The sequence below is a fragment of the Protopterus annectens genome, chromosome 7.part0, assembly GCF_019279795.1.
Source record: "Protopterus annectens isolate FY-2018-M chromosome 7.part0, PAN1.0, whole genome shotgun sequence".
NCBI classification, from domain to species: Eukaryota; Metazoa; Chordata; order Ceratodontiformes; family Protopteridae; genus Protopterus; species Protopterus annectens.
Window position 1 is genome coordinate 1,556,338,705 of NC_056739.1, and position 19,655 is coordinate 1,556,358,359.

The 19,655-nt window shown below is 42.0% G+C and overlaps 1 protein-coding gene across 3 annotated transcripts in view; it reads right to left on the reverse strand.

The window, feature by feature from the left end:
* The window catches only part of NUP210 (nucleoporin 210), a 2,490,054-nt gene that overhangs the window by 757,383 nt on the left and 1,713,016 nt on the right, over positions 1 to 19,655 (reverse strand). For all 3 annotated transcript variants that reach the window (XM_044078102.1, XM_044078101.1, XR_006365597.1), the window contains one exon: positions 865 to 1,040. In XM_044078102.1, the coding sequence (XP_043934037.1) occupies positions 865 to 1,040 (176 nt within the window). The remainder of the gene's footprint in view (positions 1 to 864; positions 1,041 to 19,655) is intronic.

A 19,655-nucleotide genomic window follows, 5' to 3' on the forward strand; every position in this document is an offset into this window, starting at 1 on the left:
AATGTTAGAGGTCTGACAAAATGTTTGCTTTTACAAATATTCTGCATTACCCACATATGAATGAAACCACTGGTTTCTCCAGACAGAGAGAAATCTTCATTTACTCCAAAAGTATTACTCGGTCCTAACAAATTCACACACACAGTTCTCTCAATACTACTGAATGAATATATACAACTGAGATAATGTTCAATATCCAACACAACAGTACTTCAAAAAAGATTAGTGCATTTGAAACTATACCACAAACAGAAAACATGTCATTTTCCACCTCAGAAATGACAGGAAATATTTTTCTTCTTTCCTGGAAAATTTATGGACAGATGTGTACTTTAAACAATGCTATCTCAATATCCACCCCCACAATATGAAAACAATTTCTTCAAAAAAAAAAAAAAAAAACATATTAATTCAATTATTTCTGGTAATTTGCCTGATCCTTGAAGATCTGTTTTTTTAGTCACAACCTGGTATTCAAGGCCAGTGGCTACACACATCAATTAGCATAAAAAATCTAGTAAACTTAGGTAGGATGTCTTTGAAAAGTGGAAGGACACTGACATACTTTGTAGAAATCCACATGGAATATGAAAATTCCAGATATAGTAAGGCTCAAACTCTGGAGCTGTGAGACAGCATTAATCACTGTGCCAACCTCACATGTATGTCAAACATCTATGACCTCAAATGCATTAGTAACACACTTAGGACATAAATAAATATACAAACTGATTTATAATACTCAATAGCTGAGATTACTTCCAGAGGAAAAACATTAAATAAAAATAAACTGCTCATAAAAATAATTCAGATAATTCTCTATTAACCATCAGTCCTTCAGAAACAAATTTAAGATATGTTTACCTATTTGTTCCAAACTGAAGAACAGAGTTGTGTGCATGGAAGGTGCCTCCCGAACTTTCATGAAATTCAACTACAAAGGTCAGTGTCATTCCCAGTGGTATTGCTGTGAGTGCTTCCTTATTCCACGTGTACAGAACAGGAGTGGTAACCATTCTCAAATAAGCCACATGAGCCACCTGTATGAAATGACCATGAAAAAGACAAACTGAGAGCTGGTCAACTACTAGAACTAATGATCAACAAAACATCTGAATTATTAAATTAATAAAGACATAATAATCTCTACCACAGCAAAAGCAAAGCCAGGGATACTGGGGTCAGAATCTGCAATTTCAGTTCAGTGCCTCATACCTGCCAATAACTTCAACTGGTACTGCAACCAACTTTAGCTCTATAAAGGAAAAAAAAACTGGGTGGGAAGGGTATTAATGGAGATAAAAAAAATCTCTCTCTCTGCTACATCTTTTCCCTCTTCTTCCATGCTATCAAATTTCTCCTTACTGGACTTGAGTCCATTCGATCCCCAGAGGCGAACTTATCTGGTACAGGTATCATCCTGGCATATAAGGAGTTTGTATACTCATTAACATTTCTGTGTCTATGCCACAAGCCCTCTTCCCAAGATGCAGACATGGGAAAATGAACTCCCCATTACCAGTGACCTATGCATGTATACTTTTTTCACACACTCAGGCAAAGGCTACCTTCACCAGCTTTGACAGTTCAGCCACTCCCTGCTCTAGGTTAGCTCCTACTCAAGACTCATCTCTGGCATCTGGTGTGAGGTCTGTCTTCCTAGAGCTCTGGGCGTGGACAGCCAGAGACAATGATCCTTCCGATCCAAAATAGACAAACCCAGCCTCCCCTGCTTGCTTGATACAACACCTAAGCTGACAACTGAATGCAGGTTACCTGGGCTGTGTTGCGATGTTATCCTTATACACTGCTGGAGTGGTCAAAAAATAAAAACGACCTATAAATTAGACAGCATTTCTTTAGCCCTAAACAGAGCCATTAGAAATAAATTTATATTTTGCCTGGCACTGTGGTGCAGAGGGGAGAAGCTCTGACTGACACAGAAAAAGGGGGTTCACTTGGCACAGCATACAAGGAATTGGGCAGGGTGGGGACTAGAAGAGGCATGGCCCATTCACCTCTCCAGAGGAAAAGAAAGAGTTGTATGCACTTTGGGGGTTCACTGGGTCGCTGTGATTAGGGAAACAACTGCTTGTTGTCAGGGGCAGGGCTGCTTGGAATGAATGCCCCTTATAGAAGTGAAGGCACATCCTCTGCAATTAGTCAATTGCACGTCCACCCTTAGCACTTCAAAGCGCACGCGCGTGAGTGTGTGTGTGTGTGTGTGTGTGTGTGTGTGTGTGTGTGTGTGTGTGTGTGTGTGTGTGAGGAACTGGACTGCAAAAACAGCAAATATCTCAAACCACTCCTGATGATGGTCTGAATGATGACCTCCTCCTAATCAATCCTTCCTGAGGTGATGGAGGATAAATGAGCTGAATGACTGGGAAAGAGCTGATGATCAACAAACAGCACAAATCAGCATGCATAAATAAATGCATACATACAGATCTCAAAGTACCATGCACAGGGTTGAGTCAAACTGTCAAAAGTGAACAGGGCAAATGGCCAATGGCACCCAGACAAAAAGCCATTTTTTCTCTTTGCACCCCTCACAACCATAAAGTCGTTACCCATAAATTGCTCATTCATTTTTTTCCAAACCCAGTCATCCTACTTGGAAGCATGAGACTGTATTGCTGAGCATCTGACTTAGGACAGGGTGAAGGCTGTGGCAAATGTTTTAATAAAATGTACATCATTAAGCACTGCAAATGGACATCTTTTTATGTAATCAGTAGAAGTTGTTTTTGAACAGAAAACTATCCTGGCATCCAGAGAGAGAAAGTACTACTGCACTATATCAAATACTAAAATCTTGGCTATCAATATAATCCTCTCTTGATGATACAGAGCCCTCATAAAAAGAGGCACTGAAAACTGGTATTCTTAAAACAGTCTGCAGTTATCATGAAATGTTGAACACAGCTGCTAAGAGAGAATATTAAGACAGTTTCAGGATTCACTGAAAATGGTGATAATACAACGCTACATTATAGTTAAAATAATTTAAAAAAAAAAAGTCAAAATATGGGTTAGTTTCCTTCTACAAGTACTGAAAACAGAATTTTATATGTGCATGAACCTGTATGATCAAATATTCTGTAAAAGTTCTCCACAACAGCTTAAGACAATAGGATAAAACCTATGGCACAATAAATCCACCATCCTTAGTGGCACTAAAAGACACAACTGTGCAAGTAAACTCACCATAACAGTAGATGTTCGAATGATCACTGATGCAGTAGCCTTAGCTATACAAGTTACATCCTGCCAAGGATATAACAACTGGCCAGTTTCTAAAACTTTAGGACACCTTACACACACCCAAACCATTAGTCAACATGAGCTGAACTGACTAAAGACAGGTTTGGGTGCCAAGCCCTTCACAGCTTTCCTAATGCCAAGAAGATAGCACTTGTGCAGGCTCTTGAGGACTGACGGTTGGCTAATGCTGCTCTGTTGCTGGGTGAGTAAATTTACTTAGGATAAAAACCTTCCACATTGCTTTTTAACTTGCTTAAAAAAAGAACTTGTACTCACCATAACATTCTATCTGTGTTGTTGCCTCTCATTTGTTTTCAACCTATGGATTCTGGATCTGGGCATTGAAACTGACTCAGCTGTAGACTACAACATCTGAGTTCCTCCCCTACTCATGATGCTCCTCTCCTCCAAATCCCTCAGATCGAGTTTGCTGCAAATTAGTACATCACAATCATAATACCAAAAGGCAAAAGAAATTACTTAGGATGAAGGAATCATCCAAGCTAGGATACTTCAGGAGCTCAAAAGGGAAACAGAAGTATCTGTTCAAGCAATATCTTTTAGGTCCTTGAAAAGACAGGGGGATGAAGGGAGGGAAGGCTGAAGAGCAAATGACAGGCAACAACACAGATGGAACATTATGGTGAGTACATAACTTCTTTATCTGATGTTGTTGCCTTCATTTGCTCTTCAACCTATGGGACAGAGTCCCCAACTACTAAAGGAACTTGGGAGGCCCTCAAGGAAGGATACTCCAGAGCACAGGAGAACCAAAAGATGCCCTGGACCTGGAAATAATGTCCAGCATGTAATGGAAAATAAAGGTATGATGGTTGGACCATGTAGCAGCTGCATATTTCATCTATAGGAAGTTTAGAACAAAAGGTAGACCAAGGGGCCACGCATGGACTAGAGCATCTCTCTCTGTGATTGTCCCTGCGGAGGGATCAGGGCAAACAACTTGCTGCACTTGGTGTTGGAGGGAGATGTGAACAGGTCGCAGCAAGGTTGACCCCATCTCTGAAAGATCATATTTGAAACTGCAGGATTTAGAGACCACTCGTGAGGCATCAGGATGGTCCTGCTGAGCTTGTCCTCCAGGATGTTCGACTTCCACAGAATGTGCATCTCTATAAGAAAACCGTTTGAAGAGATCACCCATTGCCACAACTTCATGGCCTCTCCACAAGGGATAAGACCTGGTTCCTTTTTGCTTGTTGATGTACCAGAGCACCGACATGTTGTCTGTCTGAAAAGCAATAGTTCCAGTGGGAAGAGAGGAGTGGAGGGCTTGCAACGGGAGAAGCACTGCTCTCATCACCAGAGCATTTATATGCAAATTGATCTCTAGGGGGGACCACGTGCCTTGAACCGTCTGCCCCAGATAATGCCTCCCACACCCAAGTTTGAAGCATCCGAGAGATCCTGATGCAGTAGTTCAGAGGGTAACAGAGAAGTGGCCATTGCACAGCTAAGTTCCACTGAAGCACTCTCATGTGAAGGTGGACCAAGGGTACCAGAGTAATTGTCGCCACCATGGACCTCCAAAGGCCTGAGGGACAAGACTGGCTGGGGACAGGAGTGTCCTTAATCTGCCTGACATGAGACCTCAGATTGGAGATCCTGTCAGGAGCAAGAAGGGCTAGGGACTGAAGGGTGACCAAGCGAGCTCCAATAAAGTCTATGACCTGAACTGGAACCAGATGGGATTTGCTTAGACTAATACATATGCCTAAGGTCGAGGCTAGCTGAAGTAGGTATTCTCTGGCTTGAAGAAGTTGATGCCTGGTGGGAGCAGTCAGGAGCCAATCATCTAGGTAGGGGAACATCTGGAATCCTTGCAGTCTTAGGTGAGCTGCTACCACTGCCGTGCATTTGGTGAACACTCTGGGGGTTGTGGTGAGACCAAAGGGCAGTGCTTGAAATTGGGAGAGGTTGGTTCCCAGCCTGAAGCGTACGTACCTTCTGCAGCACCTCTTCATCTTGATGTGATAATACGTGTCCTGAAGGTCTATAGAGCACATCCAGTTTGTCCTTCTGCAGGAAGGCAGAATGGACTGCAGCATGACCATTTGGAACTTTGAGATGGAAATTGACCTGCTTAGGGAAGTAAGATCAAGAATGGGTCTGAGGTCTCCCATATATTTCAGCACTAAAAAGAATCTTGAGTAAAAGCTGGATCTGAGCTAGTCTGGGGGGACATTTTGGAGGACGCTTTTTGAGATCAGCTTCGCAATCTCTAATGCTGCAGTCTCCCGGTGATTGGGTGGAACATAGGAAAGGATCTTCCTTGGAGGAGGTTTTTGGGAAAAGGGTACATAAATAGCCTCTGGATATAATCTTTAACACCCAACAATCTTTTGTGATGGCTCCCCAGGCTGCTGAGTGTAGAAACAAACATCCTGTGACTGCATCCAGACTAGAGCAGTTAGGCAATCCTTCAGGACCATTGAATGGGCCTGTCCGAGAAAGAATCTAGAGACCCTTTATTCATCGGACCCTCTCTGCCTCAAGGGCGGCATCTGATATTATAACACTTAACTCCTCTCCCTCAGGGAGAAAGATCTCTTTGTAAATCCTGGAAAGGACCCTGTGATTTACGGAACCACAACGTCTTACCTCCATGCTGGTTCTTGGAAAAGGACCAATGTGGGGTAGAGAAGTGTGGGGTAGAGAAGTGTATCTGACAGCAGAGAAGGTCTTTCTGTCCTTTTCACTTTGGGAGTGTGAGACTTTAACCACTGGACTGAAAAGGGTCGATCCATTGAAGGAAGCGTTGACAAAAGATGCCTTATAGGGTTCTGAAAAGTCATGCAGCCTCATCCAGATGTGGCTTATGACCACATTGCCTGATCTGGCTGCCCTTGAGACACCCTCTGCCGCATGACAGATTAACCTCATGGACGTGCTGGTAATGGACTGGAGGGTGACCATTCTTCAGGAATAGGATTTCTGTTCCTCAGCAGACATGGACCTTGGGAATGACTTAGAGAGTTCCTTAACCAAGTCCCTCTGTAGCCTGGTTACATGTGCCAGGTAGTTCAGTGCTTGCAATGCAAAGTTTGCTGAAGCGTAAATCCGCTTTCTGAACCTGTACAAAGTCCGAGACTTCCTGTTAGGGGGATGTACAGTGGAGCTCTGTGGGCTAGCTCCTTTTTGGTGGTGGCTGCAACCACCATGGCATTGACTGGAATCCCTTTAGTCCAATGTGGTGGATCTGAAGGATCACTTAGGGACAGGTTCCACTGTGTCCGGTTCCTTACACGCCCTGCAAGACACAAGGTTGTCAAGAGGGTCTGCAGGGGGGAATACCCAAGAAGTAGATGAGCCTGACCCAAAGGCTTCCAGAAACACCAATTCCTCTGGATTAGGGCTTTTGGAAGACAAACCACACTTTTGGTAAAGAATTTCCATGATGTCTCCAAATGAGACATCCTCCGGTGGAGATTTGAGGGACCCTTCTCCTTCATAGAGATTGGCGTCCTTAATAAGGAATTCCAAAGGGGAATTCAGGTGTCTCTTTTTACATGAATGCTTCTGAGGGACCTCTTCGGTGGGGTGTTCTGTAGGGGTATAAGACATTTGGGGTTCCAAACAGGAAGCAGGTTGGAAGTCCTTCTGGCAGGCTGTCGCAGAACCAACAGAGCAGATGTCTCAGGCACAGATGCAGCTAGGGTGGACCAGAGTCTGAAGCAGCCAGAGTCAAGGCTCTTCTGGGTACAGAGAAAACCCTCTCCACCACCTCAAAAGCCAAGGGAGATCGGGACACCCCAGGAACCCCTGCCAGAGCCAAAGTTGTCAACGGGGAAGCTCTGCAGGCCCCAACTGCCCCCGGATCAGAGTGGGTAGTGGGAGCTGAGCTGTCAAATGCTGAACCCCCGAGAGGAAGAGACAGCTCTGAAAATTTTGTAGTTGATATCAACCCCTCAGAACCAGCGCCGAAGCTATGGCTCTGAGAATCACTAGGCTCCGAAACCATCAGAACTGGGCGAGACAGAGACTGTCGGAGTTGACGTAACCATACCTGTTGGCTCTGACAACTTGGCTCCAGGGAGGCTTGGACCTGATAACTCTGAAATCCGGGGTTGGAATTGAGAAAGGGCAATAGGAGTGAAGGCAAAGATGCTGCTCTCTGATCCAGAGGGGGGGCAGGAAAGATCCCCAGTTGGATTTTTGCCTTGAGGAATTTCACTGTCATATTGTCCACATCGGCTTTGGAGAGGCTATGGGAGGACCTAACAGAGGAAGCCACCGGTCAGGAAGAGGGCCAAGGTTATTAGGAACTGTTTGATGAGAGGGTGTGAGAAGACAGGAGGCTCTGTGCTGCAATGAGCAGAGATGGCCGAGGCATGAATTTTAACAGAAGAGAAGGACAGACCGCTGTGAGTAGGTCTGTCAGGTAATCCAGGGTGAGAGGTATGGGGGGGATTACTTCTGTGTCTCTGCTGGACAGTGGCACAGGATAGTAACTTTCTTGGGTGGCGTAAGCTATGAAACCTTGCTGGCTAGGCTTACGTAAGCCCTGGGGCCGATAGCCTAGTACTTATCTATGAACCTTAGCCTGGATCCAGGTGCAAAACCTTTTCCACTTGTCAGCATAGGATTTCCTAGTGCTGGAGCATCTGGCCTCACGTATAACATCTAGGACTTGTTTGCTTAGGCTGGCAGCTTGAGGGTTGGTCAAGGAATAAGTCAGGCCGCCAGGTTGAGGGTCTGCAATTGGGGATGCATGAATTCTCCATTCACCTGGGTCAGGAGTGTAGAGATCTGAGGTAGGTGCCAAGGTGACAGGCTGCGCAGCAGTGGGTACCAGTGTTGGTGTGGTCAGTCTGGGGCAATCAGGATTGCCCTCGGTTTTTCCTCCCTTATTTTGAGCAGTACCCTTGATATGAGTGGTATGGGGGAAATGCATAGCCCGAGAGGTTTACCCAATGAAAGGATAGAGCATCCACTTTCTAGGCCTTGCTGTGAGGTTCCCTGGTGCAGAATTTTCTGAGCTGATGACTGGAGTGGGAGGCAAAAAGGTTGACCTTCGGGGTACCCCATTTCTGGGTCACAAGGGTGAAGGTTCTGTGGTCTAGCTGCCACTCATGTGGGTCTAGCAGGTTTCTGCTTAAGTTGTCTGCCAGAGAGTTTAGAGAGCCTGGCAGGAATTGTGCTAGCAGGTGTAGCTGTATGGCTGAGGCCGTGTGCCAAAGGGTAATGGCGAGCCTGCAGAGAGGATAAGAGTGAGTCCCTCCCTGCTTGAAGATATACCGCATCACTGTTGTGTTGTCTGTTTTGATCAGTAGAGACCCCGGGGAGAGTAGGGGTCTGAAGGCTGTCAGGGCTTGCTGGACAGCTAACATCTCTTTTTGGTTGGTGTGCAGATGTATTTGATTTGGGCTCCAGTGGCAGGTGTGCACCCAGGCATAGTCTGATGCATCTGTGGTGAGGGTCTGGTTGGCGTGGGGTTGTGAGAAGGGAAGTCCCTTGTTGTGGTTGCAAGCTGCTGCCCACCAAAGAAAATCTTTCCTTAGACAAGGTATCATTGTATGAAAGTTTCCAGGTCTTGAGAGTGTTGACACCAAAGGCTTTTTAGGTACCACTGTAGTTTCCTCATATGCAGTCTGGCATGTGGAATGAGTAGGATACAGGAAGCCATCAACCCTAGAGCTTGCAGGATTTTCCTTGCAGTTAACTGGGTTCTGGTGGCTAGTTGAGAGAAGTAGCCTGTCAGGTAGGCTTGTTTTTCTTGAGTAAGGAATGCCATCTGATACTGTATCCAGGCTTGCTCCCAGAAATACAATTTTTTTGTGTGGGGACTAGTTTTGATTTATTTTCATTGATAGTATGCCCCAGGGAGGTCAGTAGGTCCTTTACAAATGTCAGGTGGTGTAACAGCTTTTTCTGACTGTCTGCCTGAATCGGGCAATCGTCTAAGTATGGGTAAATTTGAATATTTCTTTGTCTGCAAAAAGCAATGGCGGGAGCCAGGCATTTTGTGAAAACTCTGGGAGCAGTGGCTAAGCCAAAGGTAAGCACAGAGAACGGAAAGTGCATAGTTCCTGCACTGAAATGCAGGTATTTCCTGCACAATTTCCTGAGTGGGATGTGTAGGTAGGCCTCTTTTATGTCTAGTGTGGCTAACCAAGCATCCTTGAAAAGCAGTGGTAGAAGCTGCTGGAGGGTGAGCATTTTAAATTTTGGTATCACCAGAAAGGTGTTTAGAATGGAAAGATCAAGGATGGGGCACCATGTGCCCTCTTTTCTGGGTACCAGGAAGAGTCTGGAGTAGAAACCTTGGACTATCTGTTCTGCAGGAACATACTGTATTGTCCTCATGGAGAGCAAGGAAAGGACTTGCTTTTTGGCCTCTGCCCACTGGTTTGGAGGAAGATCTGGGAATCCTTTTGGGGTTGGCAGAGTGTGGAAATACAATTTGTATCCCTGGGACACTATGGTGAGGACCCATCGGTCGTTGGTAGTGGTGACCCAGTTGCTTGCGTGGAAGGAGAGTTTTCCTCCTAGGGGCACAAGCAGGTGGGCAGAGGTAAGGGGTGTAAGTGTAAAGCCACTGTGAGTTCTTACCATAATGGGGTGGCTTTGCACTCCCTGTTTTTGAAGAGGAGGAACTCCATTGCTTAGATCTCTGCATTCCCTGGGGCTGCTGTCTGGGGGGGTCTGCTTCCCCTGGGTCTGGGCTGAGCTAGCCTGGAGGGGGCAGGAAAGGACCAGTGTTTGGAGCGGCAATGCCTACTGAACCTCGGAAGCTGGATCTGTAAGAAGTCTTTACCTGTCTGCATAGATTTAGCTTTTTCTTCCATCTTTTTTAAGACCTCTTCTGCCTTGGTGCCAAATAAGTTCTCTTTGCTCAATGGTGCGTCCAATAATTTGGATTTGTCATGGTCTGGCAAGGTCTGTTCCTTAAGCCAAGCATGCCTTCTAAGGACAGAACCAGTAACTGCTGCCCTGCAAGATGCTTCTAGGGCGTCAAAGCCACATTGCAAAGTGTGCTTAGTTACTTGTCTTGCAGAATGCATTAGCTCTTGTAATTCTTTATATTCTGCACAAGCAGGAAAGGAATATATTTTTTTGTTTGAGGAGTTCCATGGAATACTGCTGATATTTCAGCATGTGGAACTGAAAATTTAATGCTCTAATAGCAAGAGTAGCAGAGGTGTATACTTTTTTACCCCATCTGTCTAAAGCTCGGGAATGCCTATCTGAGGGGGTGGGATTCTTAGCTGAAGTTGCTTTAATTCCTTTAGGTCCCTGAGAGATGACTTCTGGGTCAGCATTAAAATTTTTGAAAATATATTTGTGAGAGTCAGTGAGTCTGTAATACCTGTCAGGTTTCCTGGGAGCAGGAGGAAGGGTAAACTAGAGAAAACCACCGCTAATTCATAAGCCAAGAACTCAACTCAGGCCAGTCCAAAACGTAAAAAACATGAAAAACAAATTTTATTAAGCCACTGTAAAAGATTTTCGTTAGTACCTTGCACTAACTTCTTCAGACAAGCAAAACATTCCCACCATTACAAGTGAGTTTAAATACCAGCATTGAAACACTTAACCATGCCCCTTGCTCTCCCTTTAGCTCCTTAAAGGTACAGATCACAGCTAACTAAGGTGCATTTGCAATTCTCTATTAACATAATAAAAAATAAAAAATTCAAAAATAAAAAATTCATACACCAAGACTGTAATAATAGCAGGCTTTGAAACTGAAAGAAAAAAGCCCAATATTTTGATTATTAAACTCTATAAAGTAGATAAATATGTAAAGTATATAATAACATAAAAATAACAATATTCAACCTACAGCATAAATACTAATAATGGAAGCGCGACACTTCCTAATCAAAAATTACCTATGCATACATTGTATCTTGCCTGCTTTCAAGTAAAATAACTAATGTAATGATTATAATAAATATAATAAAATTAATGCATACTGTCCTAAGTATCTAAATAACTAGAACAGCTACCCAAGAAAAATAATATAATATTAATCATATCTCACTAAATAATAAAAATAATAATATAGAAATATAAAATATGACATGTAGCATATAATATAACATAAATTTAGGCTACTCAATATAGGTTTAATACTGTCATTAAATAAAACAGGTGTAAAAGTTAGCGTATCTAGACCTAAAATTACTAAGTAATAAAATATGAATCAATAATATGTATTGTGAAATAATGATGTATAATCATAACAATAACTGATAACTATTAACCCTCCACCACTGTCGACTAATAAAGAGTTATAAAGCCATTAATTTGTCGACTCTCATTTTTTGACTGCCCGCCGCCTCCTCTACTTCCAAGAGTCCTGCAGAAGATTCAGCTGGACGTCTCCAAAGATCTTGTAGCAACTCCCTTTTAGCCAAGATAGCACTTGGTTCTCCTCAATGCATCTGGCCAGGGGCAATCACCACAAGTTAGCTCACCAGTCAGACCTTCTCATACAGGACAAGAAATCTCTTATTCATACTCACTTCTCCACTCTTCAGCTGACACCGTGGGTGATAGGGTTTTGATCCCTTTCAGGCACTTCTTTTCTGAGGACGTGCTCAGGGTTTTATAGGAGGCAAGGAAATCCTCATCCAGAAAATCTTTTATGTCCAAATGAAAATTATTTTCTGTCTCGTGCCATGCTCTTAATCAGGACCCTTTTTTCAGTGGGGATCCCTTTGGTCCTCTCTTATTTGTCTGAGTTGCTCCAGTCTGGCCTGGCCTATTCTTCTGTGAAGGCCCATTTGTCAGACATTTCTGCTCATCTGCCCTTGAATCTTCCTTTGCTTCTTGTTTTGAGCTAAAACAATTTCTTAAAGGTATCCTGCATATTAGGCCTCCAAGGAAACTTACTCCTCCGCCTTGGGACCTTAATTCTGTTTTAGTAAAATTGATTTGGGTACCTTTTGAGCCTGCAGATTCTGCTTCTTTGCAACACTCTACCTGGAAGGATGTTTTGTTCCTGGCTCTTACTTCTGCTCAGAGGGTTTCTGACCTCCAGGCCCTTATGGCCATGTGACACTGCCAGCCCAGCTATCTGGAATTTTATAAATAATTATATGTCCTTTGTGAATATTGATATGATTTATACAGAACTATATGTTATGTACCGAACTTCAAGAATGTAACCACAGCATACCCTGCTGGAACACAGAAAATTAAACTGCAGAACTTAAGAACAGTTGAGGTTAAGTTACTTTACAGCTGGGCCATAAACAAAAATATCTTATCTTTCAGTTCAGTAGCAGACACAAAGTCTAGAGATGGATGTTTTTCTATTGTCTTTAAAGAAAAGTAATTACTAGGTTTAAAATGTAAAGTGTTTTATTGTTTTATGACTCCCTAGCAGCTACACAGTTCTAAGCAAATATCTGAAAGATATGTATTTCTCACACAGGGATGTTAAGTTTTTGTTTAGCCTGGGAACTGAAGTCAGGTGACAAAGTGATGTCATCCAAGCTGGTCCTGCAGTAATGTTTGACATTAATTTGGGAACTCTCTGAGAGAGAGAGACTGGGCATTTTGTATTTTGTCTTGGACCTAGCAAGAACATCCACTCATCATCATCATCTGCACTTGCCTGTCTGTAAGATTCAGGGCACAGTATCTCTTTTAGATATAGGTAGGAATATAGTAAAGATTAGTTTAGATGCTTTCTGTATTTGAGACTGTCCTGCAATGTTGTTTTGAAATATTTCCTGTGATTTTGAACTATGAAGTTACTGTGTTTGTGTACTGAGTATTGTCTTGTTCTTTTGTTATTTATTATTAAATATATTTAAACCTATCTTTGTGGCTGATATTTGTGAGACATATTTAAGCTCTTAGAGTACTTGTCTATTTGGTGACACTGTACAGGCCACTCCTAATAGCCTGGCACTTGGTCAAACTACCATTTGGATAATAGTAACATTACGTAGTAGGACTGGACACCCTTTGTAAGGGCCTTATAGTAGCTGATAAGGGGTTGGTGGCACTGGAAACTACCTTATAGTCTGGGCAGAAGGGGGCATAGCTAGTAAACCTGTGCCAGCCTTACCTAGATGTGTGTGTATGTGTTTGTATAGAAACCAGATCTCAAAGTGTGTGTGTGTTAGCAACTTGGCCAGGGACACAAAGCACTGGTTGGACAGAGAGACTGCTGGAGGTCTTGGCTTGGTCCCTCAGCTGAGATCTTAACCCTATAGCTGTGCCAGTGGGGAGTCTTATTGGGGATCTGCAGAAAGAGGGAAAAACCAGCCCTAGACTGACTGTGATCTCTGAGTGCTCTTAAGGGAAATTGTACTTAACTGTGTATGTACCTGTAATCCTCCCAGTGTGCATGTCCCTCACTGTTGCCAGTGGTGAGGATTGAGGCTCCTTGATTACTGGGCCAGTGCAGGGGCGTCATAGGCCACTCCTTTCTGTTTTTTTTTTCACAGGGGCAGTATGCCCCTCCGTACTAATCCTCCTTTTATTCCGAAGGTAGTAAATGAGTTTTCCTTGAATAAGTCGGTACAACTCTCTTCCCTCTTCCATTCTCCTCAGTCTGCTATTGATAGGGTCCTGCATACCTTGGATTTGCCCAGACAGCTTAGGTAATATTTGGATAAAACTAAGGCCATTTGTAAGTCTGATCAGCTTTATATTTCCTTTCATCCCAGGACACTGGATTTAGCTGTTTCTAAGCACACTATCTCCTCCTGGATATCCAAGGCCATTTCTTTTTGTTATACTTTTCTTGGCAAATTTCCTTGTCTACTTCTGTTAGAGCTCATTCCATTAGGGCTGTTGCCTCTTCTGGTGCCTTCTTCAAGGGGATGGACATCAATTCCATCCTTAAAACTGTTACTTGGCCTTCCATGCACACCTTTACTACGCATTGTAAGTTGGGTATGGTTTCTAGGGCCAGAACAGGCTCTGCTAGAACTATTTTACATGGGTTCACTGTGTGCTCTTCTCAGTCTTTCACCTCCCATTCTGTTTCTTGAGCTTTTTTACTCTCCCTTCTGTTTAGAATACTGCAACAGAAGGACATATTTTTGTTTTAGATTCCCTTCTGGGATGAGGGTTTCTTCTTTTTCTTCTGCATTTCTTCCTTCTGTATAGGCATAAGCTCCTTTGTTCTCTGGACACTGTTCTCTTCTTGGGCAATTCAGGATAGCTGCATCTGTACATTCCTTTTATGCCCTACATTCTGTGAGGGGAGCATGGGTGTGATGTACAGGACACACAAGATCATTAGGCTTTGGTATACTGGCAGAGTGTTGGGAGTCTGGGTGGGTGATCCCTTCTGTTTATAATATTGCAACAGTGAAGAGAAGGACATCTATTATGGTACGATTATAAACAACTATGCTTTTTAAATATTAACATTTCTTAGTATTACAAACTGAATATCAATCAGAGTACGACTACGTATCATAAATTACCTTGCATTGTAAAGTAATACTTTATACACTAGTACAGCAATAGCACTAAACTTTAAGAACTTCACAGAGAAACATTACAAATACATATAAACTTTTTGCTTTATCTTGTTCTCCCCTCTGTCAACTAGCCATTGCGCCTCACCCATGGTACATCGGCATATTCAATCCTTGATGGTGAAGTATCTTTCACCTCCTCTACCAGAATAACAGCCTGCAAGGGAGGAAGCTGTCATCCTGGCAAACATCAGGGATGTTTATGCTCTCACTGGCATCTCTGCAAGGGAGACTTTCTTTAGTTATGGCCCTAACCCCTCCACTGGAAGTAATGACCACACCCGCATCACAACAGGGGCTGCCAGCAATCCAGCATAGGTGCTCCTTCACATGCGGGGACAGCAGACACAGTCACCAGCTTTGGCAGCCACTGTGCACAGCCCTCTTGTATTTGCTCTTGCTTTTGATGCTTGTCAGACCTTCATTCCACAAGACTGGAGTGTTAGCCATTGCCAGCAAAAGTACCACCCATCCTTCTTGCCAGCACGGTCATTCACCCAAGATGCTAACCAAACCCAAGTTGCCTAAGTCATAATTGGGGCTTTATCCCTCTATGCCACTGACCTGGCAGAAAGATTAACAAAATATTAACCTGTTAGAAAAATTAGGAAGGTCAAAGGTAAATGAAAGCACAGAAACTTTATCATAAAAAAGGATGAAAACCAATAGATGGAAGAGTAAAAGTAACAAAAAGCAATGCTGACAAGACCTCCTTTAGAAGAATATTTTTTAATCATAGTGGTGAAAGTACAATTAGGATACGGAATTTACATACAAATGTACCAAAATTATGAGAGGAGTCTGACTGCTAGTACTGAAGCATTATTATAAGTAGAAATATAGCTATGTTTCTTTCAAAGGGGTCTATATTAGATGAACGAACACTTAAAATGTTGAGTACGACATGCTCAACAGCTTTTAAGTGAAAGTTCATCTAAATGAAACCCAATGTCGAAACAAAGACTTTTGAAAACTTACAGTTGGGCCAGCCATCAGAAAGCCAATGGCTGACAGCTAAAATGTACTGTACACCATTAAAACCTCCCCCCCAAAAGAACCCCCCCCCAAAAAAACAAAACAGAAAAACAAATCAACAAACAAAATAAAGTCCATCCACTCCCTACATAACTATACCAACTCAGAGATCGCACCACAGTGGAGGACTGTTATAACATTACACAGGGTGAACGACAATACCGCACCACAGTGGAGGACTGTAAGAACGCCTAGACAAGGTGAACGTTCTAACGTCAGTCATTGGCTTCCTGCCGGCTGGCCAACTATAACTTTTAGAAATGCCTTGTTTCGAAATTCTTAGGTTTTGCTTAGATGAACGTTCGCTTAAAAGCCGTAGAGTATGTCGTACTCGACATTTTAAGTGTTCATTCATCTAGTAGGGAACCGTTTCAAAGTAGGCATTAACCTGTAAGTTTGAAGCAGTCACATTTACCTTCTTTTGCTTAAGGGGACTTCAGCCACTTCCTAAATACTGAATTGCTGAGATTTATTTTTTGGATCGTTTGGTAAGGAATGTCAAGCAACTAGGGCCACTCTGTAGAATTAGTTTTCTTCTCTACAAGCTAATGTAGAATTCTTGCAGATCCTTTAGTCATCGTAAAAGATAGGTGGACCAGTTATTTGGAAACTGTGTCCATCTGACAAGGCCACAAGATATAAGGCACATTCATGACATCTTATGAAGCTCTGAGCTATTCTGCAAGATTGCAATGCTGTGGGAAAGTAACTGCAAGACATAACAGAATAGGATATGACAATTTATTTGATGGATTTTGCATAATAAAAAAGTTCCAAAAGGTCTATGGTGTAAATATGGTTTGTGTTTCTTGAGAGCAGTACATTTGTTGACACTATTCTTTTCCCTTGTGTATGTTACAGTTTGGCTGTATGTATAAAAGTGTTTCCATGATTATTTGGGGGCGGGATGAAGGATGTCTCTGCTCTTAAAAGTTTTCAGAGGAAAACATTTAGAGCATCTATCCATCTCTAACTGTAAACAACATTACTGAACAGTGCAGTGATGAGCATATCACTCTCTCTCTGCTTAGTCAGCCCTGAGTACTACTCCTTATGAAAAGATTTACATATTTGACAAATGATTTACAGACTTAAAACTGTTGTTATATACAAAAGGACACAGGTCTCCATTTAAAGATCTGAGTAGGCTTGCTAACAACAGTGTAATTTCTAAATGATATTTTAAGTTACTACTAAAATACTGCTGACTTGCTGCATTAGTAGCGAACTGCATTCCTCTTATGTTTTAACTATTTCAGTGGCAACTAAGTTTATCCTTATAAACTTGATGGGTCTTTTGACACTGGGGCATCAGGGCGGTAATACAATGGGTTCTCAGTAAGAATAAGACTATCTGCTTCACACATTTAAAGTGGCCAACATTTCTGTAAATACTTGAAAATTGTTACATGCAAGTAACACCATTTTTCACAAGCTGTTAAGGACTGTTTATTAACTCATTCATTAACCAGGTAAGTGGGCTGGTCCGATGACCCTTTTCAGCCATGACCCAGATCAAAAGGCAACTAATAAAAAAGATAAACTTAGCTATACGAAGAATGAATAAGCATCTGTATATAAAAACAAAATGAATGTATAAATATATGCTCTACAAATGAATCCTAAATAAGGATTAATAGATAAACAAAAGTCTATTAGAATGTGAAACAATGCAACTATCATTGTAAGGACATAAGGTACTTTACTGAAGGATTAAAACAGAAAGATGAGTTAAATAAGGGAAAGGAAGCATGTGATGGTGAAAAATTATGTTATTAAAGAATCCACTTACTTCATAATAAATGCTCAAAAATATCCAAGTACCCCATTTTTAATATGGGCTATCTCCTCAGTATCCCTGGAGCCCCACATGTCCCTTTGCTCCATCTCAGTCAGCATTTCCATTACTTGATTAACATCTAGAATTCTATCTGTTCTCCAATTCCTTACAATTGCTTGTTTAGCAGCTACCAGAATCAAAAAATAGGAGCTTCCTTTTCAGTAGCAACAAGATTTGTGGGGCATTCCCTAGTAGAAACAGTTTCAGTAGGAGGGAACGCCTGTTGAAAAACATTGTCAGGCATTGCCCAGAGACAGCTCTTAAACTCCAGCATCCTATCATAAGACCAGAAAATATGCCTTAAGTGCTTTCCTGCCCACTTTGCTAAATCCAACATGTCTCAAATGCACCTGAAGACCTGTGCTCAATTCAGGAAGGGGTACAGAAACATTTGTGAAGACACTTCTGTGCAAATATTTTGCTCTTTCTGCTTTTTGTAGAACACCTAGTTTGACCACATATCTGCTTCCATTCCTCTAAGGAAAACTGAGTCTGCAGATCCTGTTCTCACACCCCCTTCAACTACATCTTGATGGTATCCCAGAGCTGCCTAAATTAAGTAGATACCTGAATCAAATGCTTACTGAATTTACCAAGTTGTCAAAGTGCCATCAACCCAGGTTTATACTGGCCTCCTGAGGGACAATTCAATTTCCTAGCGAGCTGGACCAACCCCTCATATTCCAGTTTCTTCCTATTACTGACCTGAAATCTTTCTTTTTATCTTGTCCCGATATTTTATTACTGAACCTTTCTCTGCCAGCTTTTAAAGAACTCTTCCTCTATTCTTGCAATCTGTGAGCATCCTATAGGGAGGATAAAATTCTTCCAAAGGAGGAGACATTTTCATCCAAATAATCTCTAGAACATTGAAACAGGCTGTTTAAAAGGGAAAGATCCTCCAGACCTATTTAATATTACTGTCCATAGTTTATTAATCAGTTCTCATCTCTCAGAGTTCAAAACTTACTCTGCTATACCCATCCGCCTAGTTTCATACATCTTGGATTGTAACTGAAAAAACAGCATATGCACCGCATAGAGAAAGTCAGATTCAGAAGCCTAATGCTCTCCACTCTTTCAAAATGGTCAATGCTTCTCATTTAAGGATTGGCTTTGCCTTGTACCAGATAAAACTAAGAAGAAGCTTTTTTACTTTTTATCAAGAAAGTACCAAGAATCCCTGGGGGGGGTGGCATACATTTCCAAAGTTGATGCTAGAGGTGTTAAAGTTAGATGAGTAGCTGTATTCAGGAGATGTCCAAAAGTTATAAAATATGAAAAGACCATAGATTCTGGTGGCTGTATGGGCAACCAATGACACGATTTCTGGTGCTGCCTCCTTACAGAATTTTCACCTGTTAGTACTACTAAATGAAAAAAAGCCATTAGTGCTGGTTTACAAACATAATACCTGGAAAGTGATAAAATCAAGAGCTGAAATCCTCAGACTTTCACAGTGTAGGGGAGAAGATTAATAACATTTTACCTATGTATCCTCTAGAATTATCTACAGCTTAAACATGTTCATGGGCCCACTTTCCCCAAAACTGTCAGAAGGGGAAATCACTGCTTAATTTTTTTTTAAGTAGATCAGGAAGGTTTTTCTAGAGGACAAGTTGACTTAGTTTATCCTGTCAAGCTTACAGGTGGACCCAATATATTTAACACAGTGATATTTACAATGGGTAGAGTGCAAGTTTTAAGACCATTGAAGTAGGAGTGTCAATGGGTTACTTTTAAGGGGTTATCCCAAATGGAGTCTATGATAAAATAGATTAATTTTGTTAGAAATAGTGCATGATTTTATATGCTGGTATAAATACAATTAGGGGTTGTAAAGCTGGAGTAATGGATGACTTCTGATGGAATAGCAATAGCTTGATGAAACTATAGCTGCTATAAGCTCTTATCTCTACATCTACATTTTTTAACAAAAAGCAAGGACATGTTATTTTCTTGCAAAAAAGTTTTATTGAAATTAGCAGAAGAGGGCTGACAGCTAGTTAATATTATACATACATAGATAGCATCTGACAATG